The sequence below is a fragment of the Budorcas taxicolor genome, chromosome 3 (assembly GCF_023091745.1).
Source record: "Budorcas taxicolor isolate Tak-1 chromosome 3, Takin1.1, whole genome shotgun sequence".
Taxonomy (NCBI): domain Eukaryota; kingdom Metazoa; phylum Chordata; class Mammalia; order Artiodactyla; family Bovidae; genus Budorcas; species Budorcas taxicolor.
In genome coordinates this window covers 4,048,399-4,067,717 of record NC_068912.1, presented here as the reverse complement: position 1 = coordinate 4,067,717, position 19,319 = coordinate 4,048,399, and the positions used below count along the sequence as shown (strand labels likewise).

The 19,319-nt window shown below is 47.5% G+C and overlaps 1 protein-coding gene across 1 annotated transcript in view; it reads right to left on the bottom strand.

Annotated features, from left to right (window-relative positions):
* Positions 1-16,722, bottom strand: part of LMX1A (LIM homeobox transcription factor 1 alpha) — a 171,755-nt gene extending 155,033 nt beyond the window's left edge. The window contains exons 1-2 of the mRNA XM_052637803.1: positions 16,647-16,722; positions 14,222-14,408 (exon numbers count right to left, since the gene is read on the bottom strand). Of these exons, the coding sequence (XP_052493763.1) occupies positions 14,222-14,408; positions 16,647-16,722 (263 nt within the window). The remainder of the gene's footprint in view (positions 1-14,221; positions 14,409-16,646) is intronic.
* Between the last annotated feature and the right edge of the window lie 2,597 nt (positions 16,723-19,319).

The window sequence follows — 19,319 nt, the reverse complement described above, 5'->3', positions numbered from 1 at the left end:
TTCATTGGGGAAGTCTTTTAATCCTTTAATAATTGAGTTGGGGGAAAGAGGCCAGTGATGAAGAGTGTTTACCTGAGCTGATATTAACTAGGTTTGGCTACTAATGGCTTTCCAACAATCCCACTGTGTCCATGTTGCCATTTAAAAGAGTACATTCCATTTGGCACTTGCCCTTTCACTGTCAACGGGGAAACTGAAAAACAATACATCCAGAAGTACTGCAATGTGTATTACAGTTCTCCACCCAATTCTCCTTCCTAGCACTACTGAGCTCAGTTTAAACTGAGCTCTTACAACCAGCTGACAAGTAGAAAAATTCATCCCATGAGCCTTTTGGCTGTCTGTGATATCACATAAGCCATCATTGATATAGTCTCCACTGAATTCACTAACCACAGAGGCAAAGCCATTGGAAAATATGCAGCCTCCTTGATAGCACCAATTTTAGGTTAATTCCCTTCCAAGTTAAGAGGTCTGGCCCCTTATGACCCTGTCACCTTTGCTGTTCCAGGGTCACATAGGTTTCAACAGTCCTAAGGAAGGATTCGCACTTAACCGCACACTGGTCTTAAAACTTCTTGTCAAAAACATTCCCGCTCACCTGTGCCACACATCAGGCAATGTGTGATCATGCTCCATAGCTCAGAGAGCTCGAGAGGGACAGTTGCTGAGGTCAATGGGAAAATCTCAAAATGGTGAAATGATCTGCCCAGGCATCACTGATTCGATGGATGTGAATCAGTGAACTCCGGGAGTTGGTGATGGACAGGGAGGACTGGCGTGCTGCAATTCATGGGGTTGCAAACAGTCGGACACGACTGAGCGACTGAACTGAACTGAACCCAGACAAACAGGGAGCAAAGGAGGGACTACAGCTCCAGCCCACTGTCATCTCCTAGGTCACTCTAGCCTCCAATCTGGGAAAGCCAACATATGAATCAACCACGTGAACAAGACTGTAAAACAGAACGATAGTGGGTTAGGGGACCAGGCCACCGTGGTATGGCCAATAAGGAGGACGAGGTCCCCATCCAGGGCTCCCTTCTCTCTCCTGAGAATCACAAGAAGCAAAAGCCCTTCAGTGGGCAGGGGTGTGGACTGGTCTAGTTGCCAAGCACAACTGACTGATTCCTTTCCTGGGGAGACATACACACCTGTCCTGGGGAATCAGACACCCCCTGTGCACCTGTAACCAAACAGATCTGCATGGATGAGAAGCAGGAATAAGGAGATGGTGGACAACTGAGACTCACACTAAGACAACTGGGATCTGAGGCAGGACGCGAGCTGGGCCCACGCCACCACCCGCTGCCACCCCTTGGCCCCTGAACCAGGGCGACCTTGGAAAAGAAGCTATGTGGGAGGTGGCAGTGGCCCCCTGATGAGATATCCTCAGAAGCCATGGGGAGCAGAGCCACCTTCTGCTGGCCTCTGTTCTGTGGTGATCAGTTCTGACCAAGCCAGAGAGAAATGCACAAAAGGACATAGGAAATGAGTGGCTGGAAAAGACCAAAGCAGGGGTCCAACATGTGCTCTGGGGGTATCCCTGCCCACCCCCTTGCTTCTCTTCTGTCAGCTGGAGGCCCCTCTCTCTCCTGGATCCTCAACCTCCTCTTTTTCCTGGGGAAACTCACCTTAGCCATCATGTAGCCCCATCTTCCCAAAAGAGTTGGCCCTCACTCCCTCTGCTTCTTCCCTTTCATCTTAAAACCCACTAAAATGCTGTCCTGTTCCCTCCAAGCTTCTGACAGAGCTACTCTTGATAAGCTTACCAATGGCTCACTGCCAGTTCCAAGAGCAAATAAGTGGCCCTCCTTTTAAAATTCCCCACCTCTGCTCCATCCTCCAGAAGCCCACTCACCCTGGTGTTTTCTCCTGTATCCATGTCATTTCATCACAGCCTCTTCCAGCGCTCCTAGAACATCAGTAGCCCCCCAAAGTTATACCCTGGGCCCCTACTCACGCTGTGTAGTATCCCCTTGGGCACTTCTCATACTTACTTGCTAACATATCCTAAAGCTGTTTGTCCAGGCTAATTTCTAGATCTTCTTTTGCAACTGGTTCCTGGACATCTCCACCTAAATGGTTCACATTTTCCATTCACACTTCAAGAGCTAGTTAACATATCACCTCTTCCATGAAGCCTTTTCAACAATCCCAAGCAAGCCATTCATTGATTCATTTATCCACTTAACCAAAACATATTCGTCTAACATATATTATTTGTCAAGAACCATGTAAGATGCTGGAGATACAGGAGTTAAAAAAAAACAAAACAAAAAGAAGGTCCCTGCCCTCATTACTGAGCTTATGGCTCAGTAATACAAACAACAGTAAACCAACAAATAAATTTGTATTTCAAATTATGATAGGTACTATAAAGATAATGAACAGTAATAGAGAAGCAAGGGATTTACGTCAACTGGTGCTCAATCTCGCTGGCCATGCCTCTCATAAAACAGTTTACTCTTCTTTCAAGTCTCTGTTAATTTATATCTCTAAGCAGTCCCTGCTAGATTGTTAATACATCAGTGCTTTGTTTTATTCATGTTTACATATCTGGCACATACAAGAATTTAATAAGTCTGTCTGATGATTAAAGGGATGAATGAGTAATTTAATTAATGAACCAACTGTTTATAAGATTCCAGTTAATTCTAAATTTGAGAAATCCACATACAACTAGGTAAAGAGCATTCCAATCGGTGGCATATTACCCAAAATCTCTAGTTTCATTAACCGCCAGTTTATAGAGATTAAATTCAGACATACATTTCATCTCTATAAAATTGACTGGGACTATTTTTAAGAGAAACAAGTGTCAACAGTGGTGAGAGAAATAATAACAAGCCAGGAATACATAATTTCCTCAAAACCCAAGGTTCCATGATCCCTTCTTCGATCCAGCCAGGATCAAGTGATAAACAAGAGGGAGTGAACAGTTCTGGAAATCAGCCTCACACGGGGGCACAGTGGGCCCTTTCCTAGCTGAGGCTGGGGCTTGTTTGAAAATACAACACAGTTCAGAAGAAAACTTGGAAAGGGTTATCCGAGGAATGGATGGACAGCTGCTGGCTGGTCCCCATGGAAGTATGTCTGGAAGGCTCCAGATCTGATGGTTAACAGTTCTGCTGCCAAATGTGCAGACAGGCTCCCAGAACAAAAGTCACCAATAGCAAACTCTGTGAGCTAGAGAGGAGCATAAGGGATGGGTGTCTCCCTCTCTGTCATTCTTCCCGTGTGGACGAACAGCGATGCTAGCGGGCCAGTGGAGACCAGTGCAGATGGGATGGGATAGGAGAGGAGGGATGGGCAGGATGGCTTTGCTTTGCAGAAGAGTTTGATAAACAGGAATGACAAGTGTACACTAGCAGCTTTCACACACACACACACACACACACACACACAGAGGCATTCCCCAAATCCAAAAAGACTTCCTTTAGAACCACAGAATGTATAAACAGCTGACCGTCGGAAAGCTGCCGGAAAGCTCAAGTATCTAGCAGGTGGGGACTTGTTTTCCAAGAGCTGGTTCAATAGGACAAACTGAGAATTGTGATCTCACAGGGGTGTGAACACCAGAATTCAAGGAGCAGATGGTGTGATTTAGTGGAAAGGTCACCGAACCTGAAGTCAGAGGCTGTGGAGAGCATCCTAGCTTCTCTCTTTACCAACAGCATGACCCTGGGCAAGATCTTAACCTCACAGAACCTCAATTTCCTCATCTACAAAATGCAGAGTGGCAGGGGGAGCCTCTCCATATCTACCTTTTAAAATTGCTGTAAAGTCTGATAAAGGTAATATCTGTGAAGGTTCTCTGAAATTTGAAAATTACACATTTTTCCCAACATATCCTTTTATGGCATTTTCTATGAGGCAATCATTAATCTGCTTTATAAACATTAACCCAAAATGACCTTATGAGGCCAGTACAATTTTTTACTTCCATCTTATTGAATTATAATTGACATATAGCACTGAATATGCTATAAAGAACCTGCCTGCAGGAAATAAGAGACAAAGATTTAATCCCTGGATGGGGAAGATCCCTTGGAGGAGGGCATGGAAACCCACTCCAGTATTCTTGTCTGGAGAATCCTATGGACAGAGAAGCCTGGTGGGCCACAGTTCATAAGGTTGCAAAGAGTCAGACACCGCTGAAGTGGCTTAGCACGCACAGGCAATGAGTAAGTTTAAGGTGCATAACATAATGACCCGACTTAAACACATCAGAAAAAAATTACCACAATAAATGTGGTGAATATTCATCATCTCATATGGATACAAAATTTTTTAAAATAGGAAAAATTGTTTTCCTTGTGACAAGAACTCTTAAGATTTACTCTTAACAATGTTCATATATAACATATAGCAGTGTTTGTCATATTTATTATATTGTGCTTCATGTCTCTAGTGCTAATCTATCTTATAACTAAATTTGTGAGGCTGGTACTTATCCCCATTTTAAAGAGAAAACGTATCCCCATGCACAGAGAAAGCATGACCTCCGTCCAAGGTAACACAGCTAGTGAGCAGCAGAGCAAGAATTTGGTCCCAGACACTCTGGCTCCAGAGTTTATGCACTTAACCACTAGACTGTGTTGAGTTATTATACACAGCTCCTGAGAATATTATACACAGCTCCTTTTACTCATATTAAAAAACCAACTATAATCATACCCAAGCATATATAGTTCTCCACTTTTCACCAAGAGGTTTTTGAAGTTCATTATCTTTTTTAATTCTCACAACAACTCTGTGCAGTTGTTATTATTCTATTCCTTTTTGTGGATGAGGAAATTGTGGCTTGGATCCCACTCGACAGTGGGACATGTGTTTCAGATTACTTTTCCAGTAATGGAGAGAGCTGCGCAGTGCCCGAGCCTTGCATATTCACCTGCCCAATCCTCTTCCATCCATGGACATGGACTTCTAAAATTGAAGAGCCCAGCCAATAACAGAACAACAAGAAAACAAAATCCAGAAGGAAAGGAGTGGGGGTGGAATCACGGCCGGCCTCACATACGAACAGGAAAGCGTCTGACAAAGTGATACTTGCATTCTGCCCCAAATTATCTACTGATCCCATTCTAGGGCCTAAAATTCTACCGTAAGATAGTTATTCCTTTGAGCGAACATCCGTCCAGTTAAAAAGTACCTTTGGAAGGTACACATTATCATGTATATCCCAATATATATCATGTATATATTTCATAATATCCTCTGCATTTTGACAGCTAGTGGAGAGTAGGCTCTAACCTGTATACAGCATAATTTGAAAGTTAAAAGGTCATAAGATGGGTTCAGAGTATAAGATAAGCAAGAATGCAAGGCTGAGCTGAAAGTTGAGATCCTGAAAATGGGGTTGGAAAACCAGTGCTGTGATTGAATTGGGGGCTTCCAGTTACACAGATCCCCAGGGGAAAGGCAGGTGCAGAGACCAAGCACACTCCAGCCAAATGCATGCAAGGAAGGGTCCCCTGGGACGCTCTAACCCTTTAAATTTCCAAAGTCTACTTCACGGTACCACTGAGGAGGTGCTACCAGGACATTATCCCAGTGAAGACAGCAGGCTGTTGCCACGCAAGCACAGGGAATACGTGTACAAGAGGAATCCCTGATACAACGTGAGGAGGGGCAGGGGGAGAAGGGGTGAGGGGGAGCCAGCAGCAGGGGAGGAAACTCTCTCGAAGGTTATGTTAAAAAGGATTTGTTCCACTGTCAAAACCAGAAAGCTCTCCCCAAGAGCCAGCTTTAGGGAAGGAGGCCTGAAATGACAGAGAGGGGAAGAATTATTAGGGAGGCCCTTTGGAAAGGGGGTTGAAACGAAGAAGGAAGCAAGCAGCAGGCAAAAGGCAGGTGTGGCTGTAAAAGTTCACCTCCGGACAGTGGCAGCGGCAAGGCCTGGCTGTCAACAGAGCCTGGGCTCTAGTGGTTCTGTTGGGCACCGATCAAAAGTGACCCCAATGCCACCCGACTCCCTCGGGCAAGGACAAGCCTCTAAGTTTCGCCCAGTCCTGGTTCTCCCCAGCAACTGGAAGAGGGCCCCATGACTACCAAGCTCCCCAAAACTGTACAAGCCACACCTTGCCCACTCACCTGCCCACTCCCCTTTGTGAGCCCCGTCCTATCCGCAAGGACATCAACCTCCTCTCCACCCTGGAGCTGGGGGCCCCCAGCCAAGCTGGCATCAGCTTCCACTCAGGTTCAGTCCTCAAACAAAGACATACTTGGACCCTCCTGCAGAGACAGGGGGCACCGCTTCTGAGCCCAGAGGGAGCTGGCCTTAATCTGCTGCACGGTGAATGACAACAATGTTAAGAATGAAAATATGGTTTGGGGGGATAGTCCCCAGGAGCCCAACATTTTGGTATTTAAAGGAACTTTAATGAGCTTAAGAGGCTAATCTGGAGTTCAGGAGGGGGTGTTTTGTTTTGTTTTGTTTTGAAAAATCCTTTTAAAGGTTCCTGAGGCTGGAGAGGGAGGAGGCAAGAGCATTGTGAGTCAAGGAGTGGCCACGGTATAACTGAAAGGGATGATGGGAGGAGGCTGCTCTAGAGACCCCTTCTCATTGCAGTAGCACAACCTGGTACTTGGGAGACACAAGATGATTCTTTCCAGGTGAAGTGTGACAACCCAAGAAGTAGCCAAAAAAATTGAGCATGAGTACACGCTATCAGAATGCTAGCCAGGCTACTCACCAAATGACTCCTTGTCCTGGTTTACTGGTGACAACATCAGACTCAGGCACTTCTCTGACCCACCGGAAAACATAATGCAGCATCCATGAAAGTGCCAGGCACACTCAGAAAGATGTTCAGGGGCCCCAGCTGGTCACCCAAACAGTGCGGTCATGAGATCACGCAAACCTGGGCATAATGTCCCTCACCAGCTGTTGTCGCTGAATTCTGCTCCATAACTGGATGGCCCATTATTTTGTGCATCTAAAAGGCAAAGTTGTTTCCTCCAAGTGAGAAAAATTAAAAGAGGATTCCCAGGTGGCAGTAGTGGTAAAGAATCTGCCTGCCAATGCACGAGATATAAGAGACGTGGGTTTGATCCCTGGGTCAGGAAGATCCCCTGGAGGAGGGCATGGCAACCCAGTCCAGTATTGTGGTCTTGAGAATCCCATGGACAGAGGCACCTTGCAGGCTACAATCCACAGGGTCACAAAGAATCAGACATGACTGACACGGCTTAGCATATACACATGCAACAGTCCAGAAGGATAAGGTTGGCCTGGCAGAAAAATGAGGCCATGATGAGATGATGTTTAAGAGTTCTCATGTGCCTTCAAGAGTTAAGTTCGCAGAATTCCACAGGACATAGGGGAGTGAGGGGGAGGCAGAATGGGATGCAGCTAGATGTGAGGTCAGACACAGCACATGGTCCATTCCATGGGCTATTCCATGTGCTGAATGGCAAAAGTATTTTTTTTTAATATGAAGAGTTTAACCGGCCCATCAGAAAATGTTTCCAACCCCTAGTGGCCAGATATCTAACCAGGGCTTGTCCATTATAGGGTAATGATGATAAAATACAAATCTAACAGGGTGGAAAGCCACTGGAGGCCTAAAGAGTCAGAAAAGCCAGACATATTTACTGTTATCCAAAAATAGGATCCCCCAGCTGGAATCTTGAAAGGCTAGAAGAGACCAAACTCTTTCATGTGACTTCAGTTAAGGACTAGGAAAAGCACAGTCCACTTCGTATTTTTAGTTGTTATGACATTATGGTGCAATAATGGGGAATCTGGCAAGGGCTTCATTAAATTCTAGCTAATCCGAGCATGGCAGCCAGGTGACAAGCCCTACAGATAATCTGGTTGCCTTGTTCACCACTGAAAAGTACAGCATGGAAGTAGTTTTTTAAAATCCTCTTTTAACAACCCAGATGGGGCTATTTGCAATGGGACCATGTAGACCCAGAAGGTAGGAAACCAATGCTGAGCCACAGTTTTATTCTTCCGATAACGTCTTCACTAATACTTCAGTGTTTCTGCTGCATTCCAATTGCATCTGCTGTCTAATGCCAAAAGAAACTTAATCCCTATCCTAAGTCTCATTTTATTTATTTTCAGTAGTGTGAAAACAAACATGCAGTAAGATTACAGTGTTTACACCTCCTTTTTAGCTGATACAGCTCTAATCCTCCTGCTAATTAATGCCAGGGCCACAGCAATTTTATTAATTTCAACTTGGTTAAAAATATAGAGACAGATAATTGTGCTTGACTAAAATAACAATTTGACATTTGGAAGGTGTTCACTTCATGTCAGCAAGACAGTTGGCTAGGTTTCATTTAATATATGACAAAGAGACACAAAGCTGCAGCTGACATTGGTTAAAGATAACACAACTAATTCTAATTGTGATGAACTGGCTAAACTGTCCCACATCGCGCTAGTCATTGAGAAGATGAAGGGGAAAAATGTAAATCACAAGGCACACCAAGCTTCTCTATCAGTTTCAGAAACAGGGGAAAAGGCCTCTTTCCTCCAGTACCTTTCTACGTTTGGCTCCTAAAATTACCAACTTTTCCAAATGGAATCTGAAAAGACTGCAAGCAATACTGTTCTATAATTGCTAAGAAACTTTCAGAAAAACATACAGGGCATTCATTCCCTAGGGGGAAGCCTCAGGGTATGCTGGAAATAGGACAGGACTATCCCATATAGGAAACTTTCTGCTTCTTTGTGGGGCAGGGGAGGCACTCATCACCCCATACAGTCCCTAATCTTCCTTATCCCACCCTGCAAGTGGCTTACCAAGAAGTCTCATCTGAAGAGGTGGGCATGTTAGAAAGATGTAAAAAAAAAAAAAAATTCAAAGCATTCAAATACAGCTAAGATTTCATAGTTAACTCAGATTATTTTTGACTCTTTCTGTGGTGGCTGTGATTGTACTTTACCTCCCATAGTCCATTTCCCAGTACTGTACAATATACTTAACAATCAACTTAATATGAATTATTTGGAACTTGATATAACACAACAATGACATTTTATATATGAATTTACCCCAAGATGCTTTAATAAATTCCTGGGAATATAACGAGTATTTTAAATTCTTGTCTATTTTCTCACTTCTGAACATTAGAATCCAAATCATTTCTTTGACCATAAAAAATAATTAGCTGATAATATAATGAAGGGAATTGTTCTCATTAGAGAAACAGTAGCTACTCATTAATTTCAAAAAATCCTCCCAGAAATAAAAGCAACAATGAAGAGGACTCTCTAAAATTAGTAATGGTATTTTGGGTCACACAAAAGTTATAAATAAGAAAAATGAAAGTAAAAAGCAACACAAACCATGAATTATCAGGAGGGCTCTTGTCACTGAAATCTGAACAGCAAAAGCAACTCCTTAGCTGGGTGGATGACAAAATCCCAGAATTCTATAGTATGCAAAACTGAGTTGAATAAACAACCTTTTTTCAATGTGCTCAATTTACGTTAAGGATAGAAAGAATCCCACAAGCCTACTCTGAAAGGAAATCTTCGTATCTAATCCCCAGAATACTATTAATTTCTACTCATACTCTCTAATTTTATTTCGACATTTGAAGTCTGAGATTCAGAAAAGCCTACCTAGGGACCAGTTCATATAAAAAGAGAAAACACCTCTGAACAAAGACTGTTTCCAATCACCCTTAAAATAAAAAAAAAAAAACAGAGAGAGATAAGTCAGCTTGCACAAACACAGTCACAGCCCACGAACAATGCTTATCCCGAGCTAAGAGCCCCCTGCAATTTAATGCACACATCAATTTAATACCTAGCTGCGTTTGATTTTTATATTCCTAAACTTTACCACGCCAGGCGTGGGGCCAACAGAAGATAAAGTAAAAACCTAACAACTGCCTCTGTAATTTCATCTGCGGGCTCCTTTTATGAGGAACTGATGCCCAATTTTAATCTCCAAGTAATGTCACAGTAATAGAACCAAACTAACTCTCCTCCCTACACACCTCCTCCACTACCTTGATAAAATCCAGTATTAGTCCATTACTGATCCTAATAGAGATCATTACCTCAGCCATTTTCTCCATGGGGCTGCCAATCAGCAGGTCAAAAGAAAAATACAGAGAAAGTTTTAATGAGGGCTATGCACTTTGCTTCACTGGAGTCCCTCTCTTCAGAAAAGTTGGTCTGCTCCAAAAGAAAGGGGGGAGGACATGGACTGGCCCTCTGAGAGAAGGGTTCCCAAGACCTGCGATTGGCTGACATGTGGGGAGTTATGAGGCTATAAGGGGAGCTCTGATGACAGCAATACTATCCCACATTGCTCCTAGGATGTCCAGAACAATCTAAGGGACGATGATAAACTTCATACATGAGGGGAGAGGGCCCTGCCTGACACACAGAGCCGCCAGGCACAGGAAAGAAACAATATAAATTTGATTTAAATGTGGGATCTCTTCCAGAAGGCTTAATTATCTATTGTATCACCACATTCCTGTTAATCAGCAGCCTCTTCTGTCTCCAACTTAAGTCCAGCTACAGTATTTGTCTGGAAGACATTCAGGGAAAACTCCACACTAACCAGATCCTAGAGGACTCAGTTAAATAGGGAACGATAGTTACACAAGCAGACGTTTCTCCAAGCTGAAAAACATTTTGGTTATTTGCTAACTTTCAAGAACGTCAAAGACAGTTGAGTCCAACGTTTAAGCACCCACACCTATAGCACCCTGAGTTTCACGTGACATGATGCTCCTTCAGCAGTTCTGTGCATGTATCATCCTCCTGAACTAGCTATTTTTCTTTGATGGCATGTCATGAACAATAAAGGTCACCTCCAGTTCTTAATTTCTGGATATTCATAAATCAGCTTTCTATACTCCAACTTTAAATGCTTATTTGTTTTGGATGCTGAGAAGATAAATTATTCCTAAGAGTGTCATAACGTATGAGACAAATACTTAACAAAATGCCCTGAAGTCCTCAAATGGATGTTTGTATGTCTAAAATGCCACTGTCAATTCAATTTCTAAAAATTAGACAAATATGGTGTTTGACATCAAGAAGATGTAACAACTAGTTGATAGAGTAGAATTTTCACTTTTTAACTGGCTGTCTGACACCATGAACAGGCAGTTCATAATTCAAATGCTGAAGTGCCCAACAGTCAGAAATGCACACACAAATGGCTGACATAAATATGATAAGGCCACTGTGTTAATATGTTTATGAACTCCACTGAAGACTGCACATTAGCTATATGGTTTTTTTTTAATGTGTAAAAATAGCATTTGAACTTCATTTATTCTGGAGACAAGGGCACTGCCTGAATGTTCATTTCTATGAATTGTTCCATAATTCACCACTAGTGTTGTCCTATAGCTTTAACTTCTATCTTAATTTCCTCTCCATTCGCCTTGGCTGGGCCTCAAATTTTTAAAAAGATCCGAAGGAAAAAGGCAAACACTGTCTTTATAAATGCGTTTGTTAAAGAGGAAATGTGCTCTCTGCTTTATGACTACTATCTAACATTAAATTGCATCCCCCAGAGGATAAATTTCTTCCAGACAACTTCTATTCAACACTTAGTCCTATGGTCTAAGTAGAGGTTTACAATAAATACTCAATAGCTAGGATAATATAGGCTAGAAGCCTCCTGAAGGCAGGCTTTGAGATATTTTCTCAATATTTTCCCATCACCAAGTCTAGTTCCTTGCCTGCAGAAGCTCAAAGAGCTTGCTGAATAAAGGAAAATGTCTTGAGCCTAATTTTTAAACAAACAAACAAACAACCCCCCACCCTTCCCGTTTTACAGCAACTACCATGAGGACTAATGCCATTAAGATTATCAAATATACTACATCCCGATGTGGTTGAAAGAAGAATGGGATGTGGATGGAGGGCAGCAGAGAAAAACCGTAATAAAATTAAAACCCAATGGCGGCGCTGGGCACACATGAGTGCTGATGGTGAGCAAAACAGAGAAGCAACTCCATTTTGGACATCCGCGTTAAAATCAAAATTAAAAACCCTCATGGTAACATCAACACCTCTCTGAACAATGTAGCTCACACTACTCTGTAAAATCTTCTTGGTTCTGGCCAACAGCTGGCAAGTTGATCCCTGCAATTTTCCCTTTGCAGAAATAGCTTTGTGCAGGGAGAACTGACCCTAGTGGGCTAATAAGCCCCAAACCGCGCCAAACCTGGGAGGCTGCAGTGAAGGGACATTGCTGTGTTAAGTACTTTACAACAACTGTTTCTTCTCCTCTTGACACAGCCTGACTTCCTTAAAGAAGATTTGACTGGCCAGACAGCTGTGTTGACCCGTAAGCCTTCTTTGATTCGTGATTTTTTTTTTCACAAACAGAATAGAAATTCACCACCCAAATCCTTTCCTAAGCTCCCATACTTTTGAATTTGCTGGTGTTGTGCCTGAAGGATGTGGACATTTCAGTAATCTATAAGCACAAAGATAAAGATTGGGTCTGTGCAATCCCAAAACTTTCAGACGGCAACAGGGGGGAAAAAGTGAGCAGAAGCTTTATCCAAAGGTGGTACTTTAAGTTGTGTGTGCAAAATTTGCTTAATTACCTAAAAATCACACTTTTCACTCAGACACTAGGGCAATGAACAATCAAGAACAGATACAGGCACATCTTTTTAAAAAATGTACAACTATAGTTACCACTTTGGGTAATGGTGATTCACTTCTCTCCTTATTTCTGTATTGCTCAACTCATTCAAAATCAAACCTCTATTTTTTATGTGCTGAAAAATGTAGTTATCTTTTCAAAACAAAGCAAAATGTCCAGTACTCTATCCACATGGGGGTAAAATGCAGGAATACTGTACCAAAGGAGTGTGAGTAGCAGAAAGAATTTGTGTGTGCGGTCACTAGATCTGATGACTTTGTCAGTTTGCAGTAAACCTCAGAGGCCAGGCAAAAAAAAGAAGATATTTCTGTTCTCTCTCTGAGCTTTTTTGTTTTATCCTGAGATTTTCCCCACACACCTCATGTCATGGTGTGTTTTTAATAACATCATAGGAACTGTTTTTCATGAACACTAAACCTCCCTTGATTTTCCTCATATACTGCTATCCCTTTTATTCACCAGTGACAAATGTGGGTTTTTCCTGCATACGTGCCCCCAGGGCACCCGTCACTTATGCCAGTCCGGAGTACAAAAACAGAGTCCTCCGTTTCAGCTATTTTTCTTTGCTTCAATACCCTCCACGTCTCTGTGAAGTCCGCGTCCCCATTATTTAGCCATTTTTGACCCGGAAAAGCAGTGTCTCCCCACCCCACCCTCTGCTTAGCTTTACTAAGCAACTCCCGGCACGGGCCTGGCCGGAACCAGCAAATCCTTCAAACTCCCATTCCCCAGTGTCATCCAGGCTTTAGACATTATGGAGATCTAGAATTGAAATAGCCCACTTCCCTAAACACCTGGTTCCTAACTCTCCTCATCACACACCAGAACGTTCATGTCCACCGGGCAAGGCAGGTTCATGTCGAACCTGAACCTGCCGAGCGGCAGAAACGCACCCCCAGACAGGAACTAGGGAGGAGGTGGGGGATGGACGACGTGGTCTAGCTATCAGTGTGGCCCGACGATTTTGGGAAAAAATGGTGTAAGGGGTAGGGAGAATACAGGGAGCGAAAAAGCCAGCGGGGTGTGCGTTGCCTCGGAGTTCAAAGGAGCAACAGCGCTGTGCCTGAAGCTCAATCTGTTGGGGCCCCCAGTGGACAAAGTCGAGGAAGGAAGGCGCACAGGGCATCCAAGCTGTGGGATCGAGATAGCCTCAGCTCTGCGCATAAGCGTCTGGGTGGCACAGACAGGTGGGTAAGGTGGAGAGGGAACCGGAGAGCAGGGGGGGGGGGCACTGGCAGCTCCGCCCCCACCCCCAGGGCACCCCAGTAAAGCGGGGAAGGGAGAAACAAGGTCAATGGGATGGGATAGGAGTGTCCACAATGGAGTATCCCCCCAGGTCCAGAAAACTGGACGAGCAGAACAGACCATAGAGAAAGCCATCCCTTGGCGCTTCTGTCGGGCCCCAGCCGCTACTGCGCGCGTCGGCGCAGTCCTCCGCTGCCCCGGGGAGCTGGCAGGATGCAAGAGAATGGGCACTTGCGTATCTGGGCGCGCGGGTGTATCTTGCACCTTCCAGAAGCAGATGAGGGGTAAAGAAGGACAGGGTCTCCCGCGCTCGCTGATGCGGTGTAGGGGAGGCGATCTGAGGCGCGGGCACTTACTTCTCATAATCATACTTGCAGTAGAGCTTCTTGTCCCGGTAGAAGCAGGTGGTCTCCAGTGGCTCTTTGCAGGAGGCACACTGCACGCACTGCTCATGCCAGAAGCTGTCGTTGAGCCTCAGCAGAAACCTATCCGAGATGACCCGTTGACAGCCCTCGCAGACAGACTTCGGGCTCACCGCTCTGCCTACAGCAGCAACAGACATCCACCGATGAGCCGCGCTGGCCCAGCATCGCCCCCCCCCCCCAAACCCAGACGGACCCTCTACAGTTCCATCACTCCACACTCACCGATTACCCCCGCGGGCCCCACCCTGGAAAGCCCCCTGCTAAACATCCAAGCCGAGATTTGGAGAGCACAACAAAAGCAAACCAAATAGCGTTTCTGATAAACAGGGACTATTTGGGAAGGTTTTAAATTCTACCAGGGGAGGGGGGAGAAATCAATAAGTTGCCTTTCATTATCAAACCTATCCAGGTATGCGCCATCCTGCACACCTCACGTAAAAAGCAGCCTACAAATAAATTTGTGCTCCCAGGTTAATCAGCTAATCATCAAATAATTCACTATGCTTGTCTCCATCGTCTATGATTAAAACTATAAGTTTGTGAAAATAATTCTTTTCTGTTGTTGTTTGGTTTTGTCCTTTGCTGAAATGCTATTTTGTTCTATTTATTTGGAGGAAAACTTTATACATTTTCTTTGCTTCCTAAAAAGGCGCATGCCTGCAAGAAAATACTATTCCCGCCCTAGGCAAACGGTATTGTTCAAACCAATGAGCCCCAAACTGCTGGGTGGCCTGCAAATTGCAGATGGGTTTTTTCATAATTAAGAAACATCAAAATGGTGAGAAAGGGGGTGGGGGGAGTAAAGAATCAGGACTCCAAGACACTGCAGTTTCGGCCAGTGTTCCTGGAATCAGGCGAGCTCAGCAGCCAGGAAAGAGGGCTAAAACGAACCCAAACCGACTCAGAGGGAAAAGGACTCTTCTCATTCCTAACCTTTGCACTTGTGTCAGTTTTGTTCCATTAGTTTTCGGGTGCAGGTTGGGAGGGTCTTCTTTTTTTTTTTTAGGGTTGTGGGATGCTCGGCCACCTCTGTCACTTTGTCGAGGCACGTTTCACAGCTATTTAGAGAAGGCTTTGTTCCCTGGTAACAATACTTTTGCGAGAGATGTCCCAAATGGCCTGACGCTTCCCTGTTTCCCTGCTACACTTGGCCCCTTTCTCCTTAGGAGACACGGCTATCGGCTCAGGAGCGGGGCCAGTCACCTTGGGATTCAGGCAGGCAGTGCTAGAAGTAGCGAGCTCTTTAAAATGTTTCCTATTTTCTTCTGCCCTGTCTCGGCGTCTAGGGCCGCGACCCCGGGCGCAGAAAACGGACCTGAGGCGGGCAGGGCGCACCGGACTCGTCGCGATGCCCGCTGAACGCTAGCTCTGACCCTCCGGGTCAGCTCTGACCCTCTGTCTCTTCCGAGGCTGTATGCAGTCGGGAAGTTTCTGAAAAGGCGGTTGAAAGAGGGGAACGCGGTGCACGCGATTTCGTTTCATCTGGGGAATTGGGGGGTGGGGTGGGGGGAGGATATCCTCTCTCAGTCCGGTTTCTCCAGCCGAACTGTCTCATCCTCCGCCTACACCCCGCTCTAGCTGTTCAGAGTTAGGAAAAGCGGCAAGAGGTTTAAATGACAAAACGAAACCCCGCTCCTCCACTAAAAAAAAAATTAAAACACCCATCCACCAAACTTGAAAAGCATCGAGGGCGACGAGGCGGGAGTGAGAATTCCTGGCTTCGGTTCGGTTTGACCCGCGTATGGGTTGAGGCCCTGGGTTCGCCGCTCCTCCGTAGTCACTGCGAAGGGACTGGGGAGACCCAAGAGGCAGCGGGACCCGCGAGACGAGAGATCCGGCACCAGTTAATTAAAGCTGAGGCTAGGGCCCCGCCGCGCGGGCTAATCCCCGCGATGCGCTGCCCACCCGCCCGGAAAAGCCTCTTGGCGGTGCTCGAGGCTGAGACTGGGGTTGGAGTTGGAGGCGAGAAGCCGTCTCGAACTTGGATGCTCCGGACCTCGGGTTTGTGTGCTCATCCCTAAGTCTCCGAAAAGAGGGCGGCATTTATGAGATGTCGATCAGCTCTATGATTAAAAATCCAGCCTTGGGTATTTTTAATCACTTGCCATTCAAATGCCCGCGAGCAAGCTCGCCCGCCCCCCGCGGCTCAGGGGAGTTCGGTGCCCGGCGCAAGAGGCCTGGGGAGGCTGGTCGGTTTAGGGTGGGAAGGACCCACAGGTTCTGACAGGAGTAACCTAAACTGAGTGCAAGAAGCGGGGCGCTAGCTCCCCGACTGCTGTGTCCCAGCGAGCTGGACGCCAGAGCTGGGGCGTGGAGGAAAGACTGTGCGCCCGAGGCGCACGGCCTGAACACTCACCCAGCAGCGAGGAGAAAGAGGCCGACGTTTCGATGGCGCTTTGGAAGTTCTCCTCCATCTTCAGGCCGTCCAGCATGTTCGGACCGCGCGGGGAGGACCTGTAGACGAGAGGAAACGACGCTTTGGGTGTCTGAGCCCTTTAGGACGCGGCACACACAAGCCGCCGCACTCTTGGGAAAGGACGGAGGGAGTGTCCAGGGAGACCAGAACGAGCTGCGAGGGTAGAATTCAGCCAAGAGAAATGTAGGCTAGGAGGAGAGAAAGCAGTCACAGCGAACTGCTCGGACTGATCTGATTTCATTCGAAGCCAACGCGTTAAGTACTTAGGCCTCCGCCCCCCAACTGCGTTTCTCCTGCCCCAGTCCCCCACCCCCTCACCAGGTCCCCAGCCCCAGGTTTCCCCACCCCGAGTTCGACTCCGCCCCAACCTATACCAGTCAGGGCCCTAGGGATGCCTCGGCGGGAACCCAGCTCCTAGTGTAAGAGATAAAAGGAGTGGGTGGTTTCCCTCGCGGGGCCGAGCCCAGGCACGCGGAACCATGAGGTCTACAGCCCGCGCCCAGACCGGCCGCGTTGCGTCCCTCACCTGCCCCGGCCGAGAAGCGGCAGAGCAAGCGATCCGGAGAGCGTCCCGCCAGCTCCCAGACTCGGGGCGCTGGGATCTGCCAGGAGCGTGCGGGGCGCGCAGGGAGGTCCGCCCGCCGATCGGCCGGTGCAGGGAACGTCTGCAGGAGCGAAGAAGTCGCCTCGGGGAGGAGCGCGGCTGGCCCTGCTCACTCTTGGATGCATTTCAAATCAACTTTCAGAAACACGCCCGCCCGAGCTGGAGCCTAGGAACAGGCAGCCTTCCTTACCTGATGGGTGAACTCACTCCCCGTGGCAGGAGCCAAAAGAAGTTGCCGAGCGCTGCGGGAAGCTTCGGCCGGGGGAGGCGCAGGCCCTCGAGGCTGCAGCCGGAGCGGCCGCCCCCGGCTACGGCGCGCCCGGGAGGGAGCCGGAGCGAGCGCCGGCCCCTGGCTCCGCTCCTCGGCGCGCCCGGGCCGGGCCGGGACGTGGCCGCGGGCGGCCGGCCTTGCTGGGACGTCCTGCCCGCTCGCGTCCTCCTCGGGAGGAGAGGAGGGCCCGACGCTTCTCCCAGTCTAGAGCGAAGGCGGAGGCCCAGGGTCCTGGGTGCGAGTCGGGCCCTGCTCGGCTGGGGCGGATCCGGCCGCTTCTGACAGGGACCGCGGCGCTGCGTGCGCGGCGGAGGGAAGGGGGTGGGGTGCGCCGGGAGGGGCTGGGAGCGCGCCCCGCGGAGGGCCCGCGGTAGTGCCTTCCCGGCCCCGCGGCGCAGCCCAGCCTCGCGGCCACCGCCGGGTGAGCTCCTCGGCCGACGCGATCCTCCGGGGCACGCGACGTTTCCCCCTCTCCGCGTGTACTGCTACCTCGGGACGCCGCCGCCGCCCGCGGCTCCGCGCCCCCGCTACGTCTTCGCGGAGATCGCCCCGCCACCTGGACCGCGGCGCCCGCACGCTGGTTCCGCGCCCGCTCTCCGGCCACTTCCAGAGCACCGCAAACCTCACGAGCTGCGAACAAGGCCGAGAAGCAATTTGCCGCGCGTGGCTGCGGGACCCTGAAGCTCAGAGTTCTTCAAGCCCCTTCTTGGTCACCCGGGGCCCCGACACGTTCCCAGCTTCCACTGGGCTGGGAACGCCGTTCACCGTTTCAGTTCGAAAGCCGCTCAAGGATGGGGTGAGCGGATGCCACAGGACCCAAGGCCAGAACTTGAATCAGGCTCCTGGGATCTGACCCCAAGGCGACGAGCTCCGAATACCACCGAGCAGGAAGTCAGCTAAGGGGGCATTCTTAGCGGAGCAAAGTATCTGGGGGATGGGGTGGGGGGAATGTTAACTCACTAAACTTCCTAACCCTAGCCTCCGGTGGTAGAACTTTAACCCCTGCAGGAGCAGAAACTGTCTCCTGTGTATTCCAGGAGGTTAGCACTGTTCTGCGTCCCAAGTGGATGCTAATTAAGAGAGAAAAATCATGACACCGCTAATACTTAACCGAATATCGCTTTTGTTTCAGTCTTGGTCCCACAGTTAACTCATTTAATCTTCACAACAACCCTATGAGGAGGAGACATTATCCCAGTGTTAACAGGCAATGAAAACAACACAGAGAGCATCTGAATACTAGGGGAAGCTTCCATTCAGTGGGGTTCTCTGGGGGCCCCTCAGATCTGAACAGAAGTGAATTGCAATTGGCATGCATTTTGGCAAGTCCAACCTGAGCAGAGGAGATGTCACTGAGCAAGGGTTTCCTATTACCTGCTTTCTTATTTTTAAAGAAAAAGTACTGGCAGCACTTGCTCCAGTGTGCTCAAGGGCAGTGACCCCACTGTAAGTACGCTGGGCCAATAAGGGCAAGCCAAACACTGAATATCACTTTAGAGCTACCAGGGGAAAGGGCAAAGAATTTAATGCTTTACGTTTGAACGTTATTTTACACTGTGCAAGGCCCTTTCACACACATGATTTTGCTTGATCTTTACAACAAACCTGTGAGGTAGGCAGAACAAATAGTTTTCTCCATTGTTTCAGATGAATCTTTAGGGCTTAGCAGGGCTGGGAGATTCTCTGATGTTGCCCAGATGGCTAGTGGCATGTCCCCTGACACCAGTCCTTTGTCCTT